This window comes from Oncorhynchus mykiss, chromosome 12 (assembly GCF_057628025.1).
Source record: "Oncorhynchus mykiss isolate SJ-2025 chromosome 12, ASM5762802v1, whole genome shotgun sequence".
In the NCBI taxonomy this organism is placed as follows: domain Eukaryota; kingdom Metazoa; phylum Chordata; class Actinopteri; order Salmoniformes; family Salmonidae; genus Oncorhynchus; species Oncorhynchus mykiss.
The window spans coordinates 91,499,205-91,513,426 of NC_143033.1; the positions used below are offsets into that span (position 1 = coordinate 91,499,205).

The 14,222-nt window shown below is 42.2% G+C and overlaps 1 protein-coding gene across 4 annotated transcripts in view; it reads left to right on the forward strand.

Moving 5' to 3' along the window:
* LOC110539040 (serine/threonine-protein kinase LMTK2) overlaps positions 1–14,222 on the forward strand; it is a 54,529-nt gene that overhangs the window by 8,597 nt on the left and 31,710 nt on the right. For all 4 annotated transcript variants that reach the window (XM_090194041.1, XM_090194042.1, XM_090194040.1 and 1 more), the window contains exons 2-3: positions 10,138–10,271; positions 12,250–12,403. In XM_090194041.1, coding sequence (XP_090050167.1) covers positions 10,138–10,271; positions 12,250–12,403 — 288 coding nt within the window. The remainder of the gene's footprint in view (positions 1–10,137; positions 10,272–12,249; positions 12,404–14,222) is intronic.

Sequence of the window (14,222 nt, forward strand, 5' to 3'; positions counted from 1 at the left end):
CCTTGGGCGATATGCCACATTCAGCATCTGAACAGTTCCTTTATCATAGGGATGAGTGAGGGGGCCACAAAGAATCTGATCCCCCCCCCCCCTTTTTAAAAATTGATGCCTTTTGCCCCTCTCTGCTCTGTCACAATCAGAAAGGGTCTCCCTGTAGGCCTAGTACTGTGGCCGTTCTGGCCATGGCCTTCCACCCGACTGAGCACTGATTTACTGCCCATAGATAACCTGGGGCACTAGGGGGATCCTACAGCTGCCTTTACAATATCCTCTACTATGTTTCTGGAGATACGCCTGGGGTTTTAGTCAGGCTTTGCTCAACTGCTACTCTGTCACATGTATTTAAAATCGAGAGATGCTTAAATTTCACTTCAGTTTACAACCAATTACATGGGGTTACCAGAGTAGGCTACATTTAAGAGCTACTGTTATGGTCCCTGCACAACACTGAACAGCTTTACAAAGCTACATGTTTAAAGTGGTGTATTAATGTGTTATAGATTGACATTGACACAATAACCTGCCAGCCAAGCTGAAAACATTATGTGCTGTAGCCAACCATGTGATTGCAATCGTTGTCATGCCATAGCCTACATGCATGTTTATTTGGCGTGATGCCATTGACGATTATAACTGCCAGAGCAGAGTACCACACAGAGATGGCAAATGTTTTCTTTCTTTAATGGGAGTTGGCTAGTCCTGTTTTTGCACCAGTAAAATTGTACATAGAGAAGCCCCACCTACACGGAATCATGCTTCTGTGTATCTAGTTGGGAGAGGATCACCCCACCAATCTCTGTGGAACACACTGGTCTCTCATTGATGGCCAATAGGGTTGGGCGATATCGATTTTATTAATGCATTTGACATTATTTTATTATTTTTGAAAAATAAAAGCTCTACATTTGCTTTGAGTTGTGAGACCCTAGGGTGACAACACATACATTCCATGAGGCTTTCTCCATTCTGATTGATTGTTATATACTGTTCAATGAAACTTCAATACAAAATATTTTTCATACATTTCTGCATTTCCTGCACTCATTTGAGATCATTTCCACATTGTTATGTAGGGCTGCACGATATGGGCAACAAATCTAGGCCAAATTTGTAACCAAATATTGCAGTTGTGATTTGACTTAGGATTTAGATCAAAACATTTGGCTGAACTCTTGGAAATAGAATGATTATTCTAATTCTGTAGTTAGAATATAATAGTGGGCACTTTGAATAAAGCATAGTTTGACATGACAACTAATGAAAAAGCCAGGGAAGAGTTATTATGACAGGGCAGGAACCAAAGTGTTGGTTAGTGTTTCCTAAAGGACCCTATAACCTTTGGCTACATGTAGCTAACATATTCATGCTTCGCCAATTCTAATTTGATTTAGTTGGCCTACACCATCACTGGTATCAGTCGGTATTAGCTATGTTTGCTCTGTACATTTATTAGCTAGCTAATGATTAGCATTAGCGGCTAACAAGATTTAGCCGCAATTTGCTAAGAAAAGACAAACTAGCTGTTTGCAGCCAAGAAAATCAAACTAGTAGTATAATTGGGTAACACTTGTGGATTTATATTAAGAAGCAAAGTGGAAACCGCATCGTTGTCATGAACATCTAGTTGCATGTGCTGCATTGACCTTGCAGACTGAATGCAAGTGTCTCGTGATCAAGCAACAACTGCGCTCCTTGAGTGACGGGGCGGGTCTAGGTCTCTGTAGAAAGCGGCATATAGAGAGATGGGGAGCGGAGAGAGACGACTCAAGTAGACGTTACACAAGGGAGAGTAGTGTATCACATTTAACAAACCAAACATTGAAACACTTTTATAGAAGATAAAGTGAAAACCCAAACCAGTCCGTGTAGCAATACTGGTATATAGTAAAATACAGTATACCACCCAAATCTAATAGGAAATATGGCAACAGGTGTCAGTCTTCGTTTCACTAGTCTTTTGTAATTATTTAGGCATAGCTTTCCATATTGTCTATGCAGTCCTTATAGTATGCGTACAGGCAAATTAGATTGAGATTGAGCCTAAAACATGAATGTGCATAATGTATGGTCCTATTTAGTCTTGATGTTATAATGGAGGTTATTAGGGTGTGGTGCACTCCTTCCAAACAAATGATCATACTTGTTCCATGATGACATCGGGAGAGCAGGGGACCTGTCATCAAGGGAGATGTCATTTGTTGTGAAGCAAGTCTGGTCTAAATGGGAAATGACCTAGGTTAACATCATGCATGGTCTGGTGGTCACACTAACCTAAGTAAGTGGTTTGATGCATTGCCTTGTAGTGCAGTACGTCACATGATAATAGTTGGGTTGGGCTACTTCACCATAGACAGTTTGCGATCTAGGCCTAAAGCAGACAAAACCATCCTCTTTAGTGCAGGAACCCAAATCATGTTGTGTCATCAGCTGTAGGGACTGAGTGCATTGGAGAGTTATACCCCCTGTGAAAATGGGTCAGCCCCTCTGTGTGAACAAAGATCACTAAAATATGCAGGGAATGAAATAAGATCTGTCAGCTCCCTGCGTACGGGACTATGGGCCCTACTGAGAAGCAGTTGGATAATTTGGTGGTGGTGCCAAGTCATAATATAAACCCATGACTCTAAGGCTAACGGAGGGAGAGCTGATCCCTACGCTGCCGCCAGTGTAGCGCTGCCTGGCTCTCTCTGCTCCTCTGTCATCACACGCGTACAGCAGGCCAGGGAGACATACACGGCCTGGAACCCCCTAAAGCGTACGTGGTTGGTGGGTGGTTGCACTGACTGCACACTGGCTGTAGTTTGTGGGTGACACACCACACCAAACATGCTCGCCATAAGGAATTTGCAATAGTGGATTAGACATGGGGGAAGACATTTTATGGGCTAATAGTAAACAAGCCGTGCTTGAGCTTCCAATAACGTAATCACACTTTGTACCTTAAGTCAAGGTGTAGGCTCCTGACTGATTGGTTAGACTGTAAACCAGGAAGGAGAAAATAGTTTGAAACATTCCTTGACATATTAAACAACAACTGTTTTTGTTCTGGTTTATCATTAGCCAACATTGTTTTAAAGGGGAAAGGTACAGTGCATTCGGAAAGAATTCAGACCCCTTGACTCTCCCCACATTTTTTAAATGTTACAGCCTTATTCTAAAATGGATTAAATTGTCCTGCCCCCCCCCCCCCCCCCCCCCCCCCCCCTCCAATCCTACACACACTACCCCATAATGACAAAGCAAACAGATTTTTAGGAATGTTGGCATATATATCACACACACACCTAAGTATTCAGATCCTTTACTTTGTTGAAGCACCTTTGGCAGTGATTACAGCCTCGAGTTGTGTGTGTGTGTGTGATGCTACAAGCTTGGCATACCTGTACCTGTGGAGTTTCTCCCATTTACTCTCTGCAGATACTCTCTGCAGATCCTCTCAAGCTCTGTCAGGTTGGATGGGAATGGTCACTGCTCAGCTATTTTCAGGTCTCTCCAGAGATGTTAGATCGGGTTCAAGTCCGGGCTCTGGCTGGGCCAATCAAGGACATTCAGAGATTTGTCTTGAAACCACTCCTGCGTTGTCTTGGCAAAGTACTAAGGTTCCTTGTCCTGTTAGGTGAACCTTCGCCCTATTCTGAGGTCCTGAACGCTCTGGATTAGGTTTTCATCAAGGATCTCTGTACTTTGCTTTGTTCGTCTTTTCAGTCCCTGCCGCTGAAAACATCCCTACAGCATGATGCTGCCACCACCATGCTTCACCGTAGGGATGTTTCTGGGTGTTCTCCAGATGTGACGCTTGTCATACAAGCCAAAGAGCTCAATCTTGGTTTCATCAGACCAGATAATCTTGTTTTTATGGTCTAAGAGTCCTTTAGGTGCCTTTTTGCAAACCCCAAGCGGGCTCTCATGTGCCTTTTAGTGAGGAGTGGCTTCCATCAGGCTAGAAAACGGACTATGGTTACTGTCAGAAACTTTATGACATTCTTGAGTGAGGCAGCCAAGTTCTGGTGTTTCCAAAGACAAAGGCCTATGACTCAAATTAAATAGCAAGAAACAGTCTAAAAGCTAGATCAACCAAACAAAGCTGAACTTCGTCACTATTCATTCATCAATTCTAGTCACTCTGATTTTGCGCACGCAATGCGTAGCCTGGTCCCAGATCTGTTTGTGCTATCATGCCACTGGAGTTGACATGATAACACAAACAGATCTGGGGCAAGGCTAAGAAAAGGTCAGCATCTCCTTTTACAGATTCCCCAGTACAAACCTCTCTTCTGCAGCACCCTTCTCCTCCAGCCCTGGCAGCTAGGCTACACCGTTTCCTCTCACTTCACTGCACTGACTAGCCTACAAACTGTATTTGTCAGGTGGGGGAAACACTTGTGTTGTTGACCTATACTCAGGATGTATGTAGATGTAGAGCAACATCACCAGGGCCACTGTTTGGATGGCAGGCCTCTGAATATTTTATTCACCATTCATAAATGTTTCACTGCTTCCTCGTGGCTGTCTTTTAGCACTGTACCACTAACGTGTCTCTCTCTCTGTGGATTATATAAGACACTAAGACATATTCAATTGTTTAGTGCAGTGTGGAAAATCACTGTCACTGACCGACAGAGTGGTGTTCTTCTGTTAGCTATTTTGTATGTAGCTACGACTCTCAACTCTGGTGGGACCACTGGGGTTCGGACCAGAGTGTCACCTCTTGTTTCTGTGACCTATAAAAGTGAGGTTAGATAGGAAGAGGCTGTGTTCGTTGATAGGCTTGCGTGCAGTCGTGCACTGCTAGAGCTACTAGCTCATGCTCAGGCTCATGCCATGCTAGATCTGAGAGGAAATTATCAATAGACACTGCCCAGGAGGTTTATAACTAGGTGGCATCAATAGTCTGTAGCTCACTCAATGTCCTTGTCACATGCAGAAGGAAAGGAAGCCACTCAAGAAGGCATCTGTAGATCGGATTGGTGCCTGACCACTGTCTCTGCCTCTGTCATTCACCACTACAGTGGTTCTCCAACTGGCGTGCCAGCAAAACACAACAATATGAATCTGAAGCTTAAACCAATCTATTGTCAATGGCTTTGTAACAGATGCATTTTCATGTGCTTTCAGTTGTAAATGAAAGTGTAGTAAACAAGATTACACATGTACTAGAAGGGAAGTTCTGTCATTTGTATTAGCAATGTATACTGAACAAAAATATAAAGGCAACATTCAACAATTTCAAAGATTTTACTGAGTTAAAGTTCAGTTAATGAAATCGGTCAAATGAAATCAATTCATTAGGCCCTAATCTATGGATTTCACATACTGGGAATAGAGATAGGCAACTGTTGGTCACAAAAATCTTAGTGGGTGTGGTGTGTATCAGAGAACCAGTCAGTATCTGTTGTGACCACCATTTGCCTCATGCAGCGCGACTTATCTCCTTTGCATAGTTAGTTGATCAGGTTTTTGATTGTGGCCTTTGAAATGTTGGCCCACTCCTCTTCAATGGCTGTGCGAATTTGCTGGATATTGTCAGGAACTGGAACACGCTGTCATACACGTCGAACCAGAGCATCCCGAACATGCTCAATGGGTGACATGTCTGATTTATGCAGGCCATGGAAGAACTGGGACATTTTCAGCTCCAGGAATTGTGTATTGTTGTGCATTATCATGCTGAAACATAAGATAATGGTGGCGGATGAATAGGACGACAATGGGCCTCACGATCTTGTCACGGGATCTCTGTGCATTCAGATTGCCGTCGATAAAATGCAATTGTGTTCATTGTCCGTAGCTTATACCTACCTGCCCATAACATAACCCCACCATGGTCACTCTGTTCACAACGTTGATATCATCAAACCACTTGCCCACATGACACCATACAAGCTGTCTGCCATCTGCCCAGTATAGCTGAAACCGGGTTTCATCCGTGAAGAGCACCCTTCTCCAGCGTGCCAGCGGCCATTGAAGGTGAGCATTTTCCCACTGAAGTTGTTTATGACGCTGAACTGCAATGAAGTGAACACCATGGTGAGGACAACGAGCACGCAGATGAGCTTCCTTGAGACGGTTTCTGACCATTTGTGCAGAAGTTCTTCGGTTGTGCAAACTCATAGTTTCATCAGCTGTCCGGGTGGCTGGTTTCAGACGATCCTGCAGTTAAAGAAGCCGGGTGTGGAGGTCCTGTGCTGGTGTGGGTTTATATGTGGCCTGTTGTTGTGAGAATGGTTGGATGTACTGCCAAATTCCCTAAAACAACATTGAAAGCGGCTTATGGTAGAAATTCATATTCAATTCTCGGGAAGTAGGACATTCCTGCAGTCACCATGCCAATTGCAAGCTCCCTCAACTTGAGTCATCTGTGGCATTGTGTTGTGACGACTGCAAATTTTAGTGGCCTTTAGTGGCCTCCAGCACGGGTGAACCTGTGTAATGATCATGCTGTTTAATCAGTTTCTTGATATGCCAAACCTGTTGGATGGATTATCTTCGCAAAGAAGAAATGCTTACTAACGGATGTTAGTAAGTGGAACACATTTTTTGAGAAATAAGCTTTTTGTGCCCTTGAAACATTTCTGGGCTCTTATTTCAGGTCATTAAACATGGAACCAAATCTCCACATGTTTTAATTTTAATTTCATTTTAATTTCTGTTCATTATAAAATGCTTCACGTCCTGACTGTTTGACAAATACGCTTGCACAGTCGCTTCAGAGTGGAAGGACACAGTAGGCAAACACTGATTTACGTAGAACTCACACCCAGTGTTTGCATGTTTCTGTTTTGCCTGTGGTTTAGTCTACTTGCATTGATACAAGGTGCCCTTAACACATACCTGTAGGCCTACTGGGCAATTATATGGTAACTGAATTATGCGTTGACTCAGATTTTTCACTTTAAACAAAAACCCCATTGAGTTCAAAGTTTAATAAACCATACAACACTTTGCACAATAACTACTTTGAACAATTTACACAGAGCATTTAGAAAAACACTGCAAAAGCTGTGCAGATGCAAAGTTTGATAACAATTACGGTAGAACGTCCAGTTTTTTTTTATGCGACCACGTTTTCCAAAACCCTGTTAAATATCTGCTCAGAATTTAGATTCAAAGACTCTGCAGAAAGGCTGGTGTGTCAGCTATGACATGACACCTTGAGTTTGAAAACATGCATATTGGTTATTGAAGAACTAGGTTTACATAATTGAATTACAGTGTAGGAATTACATCATGGGCCCCTGATCTGTAGTATACAGAAATGCATAATTATAGATATGAATTTCATTCTCTTCATGGTTGAATAGGTACACAAAAGTAGAAATATATATTTGGGTGTTATTCTACACATTGGCTATTGTAATGAGCTCTGTCCCCAAACACCACCACATTTGGTTGATCCAGACCAAATCTGAACCAATCAGACATCTGTTTCACAAGTTTGGACATCACTGTAGAGATCAGTAGAGTTTTCAGCTCGGTACAGTTCTGTACTGTTCTCTACTGTGCTGTCCAAACTTGTGAAACAGATGTCTGATTGGTTCAGATTTGGTCCAGTCACTGACTAAATTTCAACTACTTTTCAACGTCCATGGAGGTCCGGTGTCGGTCGGTGCTCAGTGGCTTGTTACAGTAAATGGAAACTGGGTAGGTGGTAGATGTCAGTAAGAGCTGTGAGAGAGCGGTAGAGAGGGAGCATGAGAGGGAGGGGTTATGCAGACTGTTTTCAGAGCTGAACATAACAGTATTCCAGTGGAAGGAAGACAGTAGCTGGTGACCCTATGAGCTGAACATAACAATTACCGATTTGTTACCAGAATTAGGAATTTTAATAACTTAATAATGAATAAACAAACTTGATAAAAGTAAATCACTAACTAATTGGTAGGTTTACCTTTACTTGTTACTTCTGCAAACTTTCATTATCCTCATGAGAGAGAAACTAGAAAATATCTTAAAGATATGTAGGTTTTTGTGACAAAATTACAAGGCAATGTTTCTTAACCTTACAGAAGGAAACTCATTTGTCCAAAACTAAATATGTGTTAATATTAGTTGGCAGGGGTCTTTAATGATTGTGTTATGTTGTATTTCTGTTACCTTGGTAGATGTTGTCGAAGACATTTTCAATCTGCTTGACCAGAAATCAAAGCCTTTGCTTATTCCACATTTTTAGGATGGCAAATGGTTCAAACATTTATATATGCCTTAATATCTCAGAAATATACACTCTTAGTGTTCATTTGACCTTCTCCTAAGAACTTCACATGTTGGTGCTCATGGGTCCTTTACGTGGAGATGCTCTACTACTACTAGAACAACACTCTCTGCCAACATAAGCCATTCAGTAATTGTGGGTTAGGCCTATCTTGGAAGTCACTTATTTTAGTAGGCTAGTCTTATTTGGTTGTAATACTTCCTTTTCAAAAGGCTACTGTTGGTGTTGATAGATGGAGAGGGTATGTATTGGTTTCCACGGAGACTGGCTGCTTCTAGTGCTAGTAGCCTATAGCTAAGGCTACTGTAGTATCAGTTGTAGAGTGGTGAAGTGAACCTAAAATTATGGCTGACACATTGAATCATATCTACTGGTCCCCAAGGCGCTGCACTGATGAGTCTGACTGGCCTGATTGAGTGCTCTGTGTATGGCAGCACCAGTTGTTTGACCACAGTGATGCTACTAGGGTTTCTGTTGGCCAGCTCTCCCAGGCTATTTCCTCCGGCTTATTAAAGCTCTAGGGCTCACTTCATTTAAAATAGTAGTGTGTAGTTAAACACGGAACCATGACAATCCTACCTAAACTAAGTGCATAGGCTATCCATGGTCAAAAGTGGACCAAGTGGTCCCTTCCTCATCTAATTTCCTCAATCTACTGATGTAAAAGAACTGGAGAGGTGAAGGCAAAATACCCAGTAGGCATCCTCCATATTTCTTTCACCTGTCCTGTGTGTGTATATTGTGCTATATCATCATGACAGGTAGGTGATGAGGAGATGATGAAGCCACTTCAGGATATTGACATACAGTGAGACAGGAGTATCTGACACAGGGCTGGGGCAGCAGTCAGTCAGAGGGTAGCCTGTGTTCCAGATAGAATGTGTGGAGAATCAGATCACTGACATAGGATCACTAGCCTATATCTAGGCCTGTATCTGGGCTCTTGAGTGGCTCAGCTGTCTAAGGCACTGCATCTCAGTGCTAGAGGCGTCACTACAATCCCTGGTTCGAATCCAGTCGGTATCACATCCCACCGTGGTTGGGAGTCCCATAGGGCGGCGCACAATTGGCCCAGCGTCGTCCGGGTTTGTCCCGAGTAGAATTAGTTCTTAATTGACTTGCCTAGTTAAATAAAGGTTACATTTAAAACATTTTATTTTAATTTTATTGATTTAACCTTTAACTATCATGCTGGTGTGGTACTGGTTACTGAGGTTGTAAACACTTCTCCATCTTATATGATAGTGCAGGTCTGTATCAGACCTAGATTAAGTGTATCAGGGATGAAGGAGTTGGAGTGTCCGTAGTTGTGAGTGGTTTGTTGTGTAAACATGTATTTTTGGGAGGAGGATGGTGGTGGTGATAGGGTCAGTCAGTCCAGCCTCTGTTGATAAGGCTGTGGTGACAGAGTGGTGAGGGGGTTGGGAGAGGATCTTGTCAACACACTTGACATCTGAACTGCTGGCCCAGCATCCCCAGCAACCAACACGTTTTACTGCTCTGTGTGGACCCTGTCAGCCAGTTGATGTACTAATGGGAAGGAGGGTGAGTGGGGGAAGGTTCGAGATGGCAATGAAATGGTCAGAGAAATGGACCTCTCAAGCCTCAGCTTGTTCTGGCCTCTGAGTTGTTGGTGAACGTGACACCGGAAACAGGATGTGATCATCATAAGGAAACACCTAGGCCTATATGAATACCAGTCATCACAATTGAATGTACATTTAGCTTTTTTTGTTAATGTCCATTACTGGCGAGGAACACTAGCCTATCAAATAGAGGCATATCTGTGCTTGCAGCGCTGCATAACACCATTCACTGTCCCAGTGGCATGTGCAATACTTATTCTTGATACAGCTTGAACTTTTGAGCTGCTCAGCACAACGCTGTATGGCAGAACTAATATTCTTTGACCTGTCTTTTTTCAGGGGAGACTGCAGGTGGCCAGCTGTCTGTCTCTCTACACCTCTCTGTGGTTGTGTCACTGATTGCCCTGCTGGTCCTGGTGGCCCTGCTGGTGAACTGTGTGACCTGCTGCAAGGAGCGGGAAGTCAATTTCAAGGTGAGATTCTCAGGCACCTGACAACACGTAGTAGGCTTAACCTCTTTTTGGATATGCGGACGCTAGCGTCCAACCTGGCCAAAAGCCAGTGAAAATGCAGAGCGCCAAATTCAAAGAAATTACTATAAAAATCAAAGTTTCGTGAAATCACACATGCAAGATACCAAATTAAAGCTACACGTGTTGTGAATCCAGCCAACATGTCAGATTTCAAAAAGGCTTTTCGGCGAAAGCAAACGATGCTGTTATCTGAGGATAGCACCTCCATAAGTAAACAAAGAGCGAGAAGCATATTTCAACCCTGCAGGCGCGACACAAAATGCAGAAATAAAAATATAAATCATGCCTTACCTTTGACGAGCTTCTTCTGTTGACACTCCAATATGTCCCATAAACATCACCAAATTAATTCCGTCGATATATATCCAAAATGTCAACTTATTTGGCGCGTTTGATCCAGAAAAACACAGTTTCCAACTTGCGCAGCATGACTACAAAATATCTCAAAAGTTACCTGTATACTTTGCCAAAACATTTCAAACTACTTTTGTATTACAACTTTAGGTATTTTTTTAAGTAAATCATCTTTAAAATTGAAGACGGGATGATCTGTGTTCAATACAGGAAGAATACAAACTGACGCTACCTTTATGGTCACGGTCCTCTAACAAACAGTACACTTGAAGTGACCCTCGTTTTGAACAGGACTACTTCTTCATTACACAAAGGAAAGTCCTCAATCAATTTCTAAAGTCTGGTGACATCCAGTGGAAGCGGTAGGAACTGCAAGAAGGTCCCTTAGAAATCTCGATTCCCAATGAAAACCCATTGAAAAGAAGAGAATCTCAATGGCTTTTCCTCTGGGTTTCGCCTGCTACATAATTTCTGTTATACTCACAGACATTATTCAAACAGTTTTTGAAACTTCAGAGTGTTTTCTATCCAAATCTACTAATAATATGCATATCTTAACTTCTGGGGATGAGTAGCAGGCAGTTGAATTTGGGCATGCATTTCATCCGGACGTGAATATACTGCCCCCTGTCACCAAGAAGTTAAGTCACTGTCAGGACATTTGTGCATATCTAATTTGCTCCAAAGGGAAGCTAAATAAAGCCATGGTATCGTTTGGTTGCCTAATTTACACAGACCTGTCTTGCAGTACTCTGTAGTAGAGGTCGACCGATTAATCGGAATGGCCGATTAATTAGGACTGTTTTCAATCGGAAATCGGTATTTTTGGACACTTTTTTTAAAATTGTAGGCCATTCATTTTATAAATTTTTAAAATTTTGAATTATACCTTTATTTAGCAAAAGACAAGTCAGTTAAGAACAAATTCTTATTTACAATAATGGCCTACCGGGGAAGAGTGTTTGTTTGGTTCATAGGCAGAACGACAGATTTTTACCTTGTCAGCTCGGGGATTCAATCCAGCAACCTTTCGGTTACTGGTCCAATGCTCTAACCACTAGGCTACCTGCCGTGACCCAGAATTTTAGAAACTTTGCGTTGAGATATTGGCTATGATTAATGTAATGAGTTAAAGGGATAGTTCACCAAAATTAAAAAAGGACATTGGTTTCCTAAGCAGTCTATGGTCGAAGTATGACAGTAAATCCATGCTTTGGTTCAGTTTCCCTGGCACTGTTTCCAAATGCTAACGTTTTAGCATTTGTGGCACAAATCCAAATCCCATTCAAGTCATGGGACTGATATTAGAATTTTTCTCACATGTCCAAGTAATCCAAAGGTATCTCAAAAAAATGTTAGCCACTTAGATGATTTGAACATGATGTGCAAAAAAATGCTAATATGATAATTCTGTTTTGGTCCAGTTCAAGGATTAAACATGTTCATTTGACTCATCTCGCTCTGCCTCATCCATATGTAACACACATACAATTATAACGTACACTGGTGTCAGAAGTAGGATCCCCGTGTTTGGTGAACACAGTTGTACTATTGTGTTTTTCAGGAGTTTGAGGACAATTTTGAGGATGAGATTGACTTCACCCCTCCAGCTGAAGACACCCCCTCCATGCAGTCCCCTGCTGAGGTGTACACCCTGGCAGTGCCCTCTGTGGCCCTGCCCGGACCCCCCCACCTGGAGACACCCCCCCGTATCTCAGGTCAGGGGTCAGACACCCTTACTTTTCTTAGATGCGTAGTCCTACCAGCACATTACACATAGGACCAAGATTTTTTTATTCTGACCCTTTGCCATAACTTGGCATACAGTATCCAGGGTTGTGTTTATTAGGCACCAAACCGACTGAAACAGGAAGGGACTTCCTGTAAACGCACATAAGAAATGAAACTTTTTTAAAAATTTCCTGTTGCGAAACATTTTCACATTTTCAAACCGAATGAATGTGACCCAGCTGTCTTACTGTATCAGTCAGGTGGAGTTGATACCGTCATCATTCCCTTTGGACTTTCTCCTCTGCTTTTTACAGGTTGATTGGGATGAGTCTTGTCCTGGAGGCAGAGTAGAGCAGTTTTCGTTAGATGAAACAGACACAAAGTAAAAATGTATAAAAACAAAAATGTGCTTTTTTTGGTTGTAATTTAAGGTTACGGTTGGGCATAAGGTTTGTTGTGTGGTTAGGGTTAATAACATTTTATGACTTTGTGGCTGTGCCAGCTAGTGACCACCCTGCGGAGCTGCCTCGAGTATATAAGTCATCCCAATAAATGCCAACCTGCCTGCTTTTTTTTACACTTTAATTGGGACACTGTCATGCACTGCCTAGGGACAACAACACATCTAATGATCTGGCAGCCTATATCCCTGGGTTTACTACTCTTTCCTCACATGATAAGCCGTATATCAGCCCTGCTTCCAGCCAGTGACATTATAGTGGGTTTATAGTCTGTAAACGTCGTCACATGCTCCTTTGAAGTAGACATAAAAGCTAAACTTTGTTATGGTCTCCATCAGCCGTTCAGTATTTCCGTCATTCTCTTAGTAGGAGTGTCTTCTCTGCTTCTCGTATGCAGTATGATAGCCTTTGAGCTGTGCCAGTCAGTCATTGCATAACAGGACTGTGCTACATTCTCAGTAGCTCCCCCTTGGGTAGTGGACAGGTGCTAGTTTCCAAACACTCCCAGATGCTGTTGTATTAGGCACACACGATGTTGTGAGAGCGACTCATTCGCTTTTGGTTCATTGCATTTGGCCAGGGCTTATGTCTTATTATGGATTTGTGACTTAATTTGATGGCTAGATGTGATCACTCCATTTAAAGTAGTGCCAGGCTGATTATCATAGGGGCCCTTTGAAAAAGAAAATGTTCAGCCTGCGTAGATCAAGATTATTGCACAAAGGCTGTTTCTGTCTGGGGAGTAGGTCAAATCCTTGTAATTGTATCATGTACTATTGTAAAGGATTTACTCAAACGCTTAGCCATATTATTTTAGTCTCTAAGAGTACCCCCCACTGATTCATATGAAGACAGGATGGGGCCAAATCTGTCTGAGGTGCATATAGGCCTGGAGTTTATATTCTACTTCCTGGTCCGTAATGTATTCGGGGCTCAACTTTTTTTATTGGTAGCAGTGGTCCTCTCAACTGAAAAATGTTAGGAAGCACCACATTACATTTAGGAGCACCAGAAAATAAGATTTTTGTAATTGATTGAGATACAGCCTACACTATAAGCTTTTATTAAAGCGAAAATGTTGATGAATAAGCCATTTGTGGAATATGAGGTTTTTTCTACATTGTGTAAAACCAGTACATTTAATTGTACACACTCTTTAAAAATGTCCCATTTGCGATGATGACATGCAAGAGATCTGTTATTCATTAATTGTTATGATCATTGATCTTCTGAAGTAGCTATCCCTTTTCCTTTCTTTCTGTGCCACAAAATGTTTGGATATACTGGTAGGGCTCCCGAGTGGCGCAGTGGTCTAAGGCACTGCATCTCAGTGCAAGAGGCATCA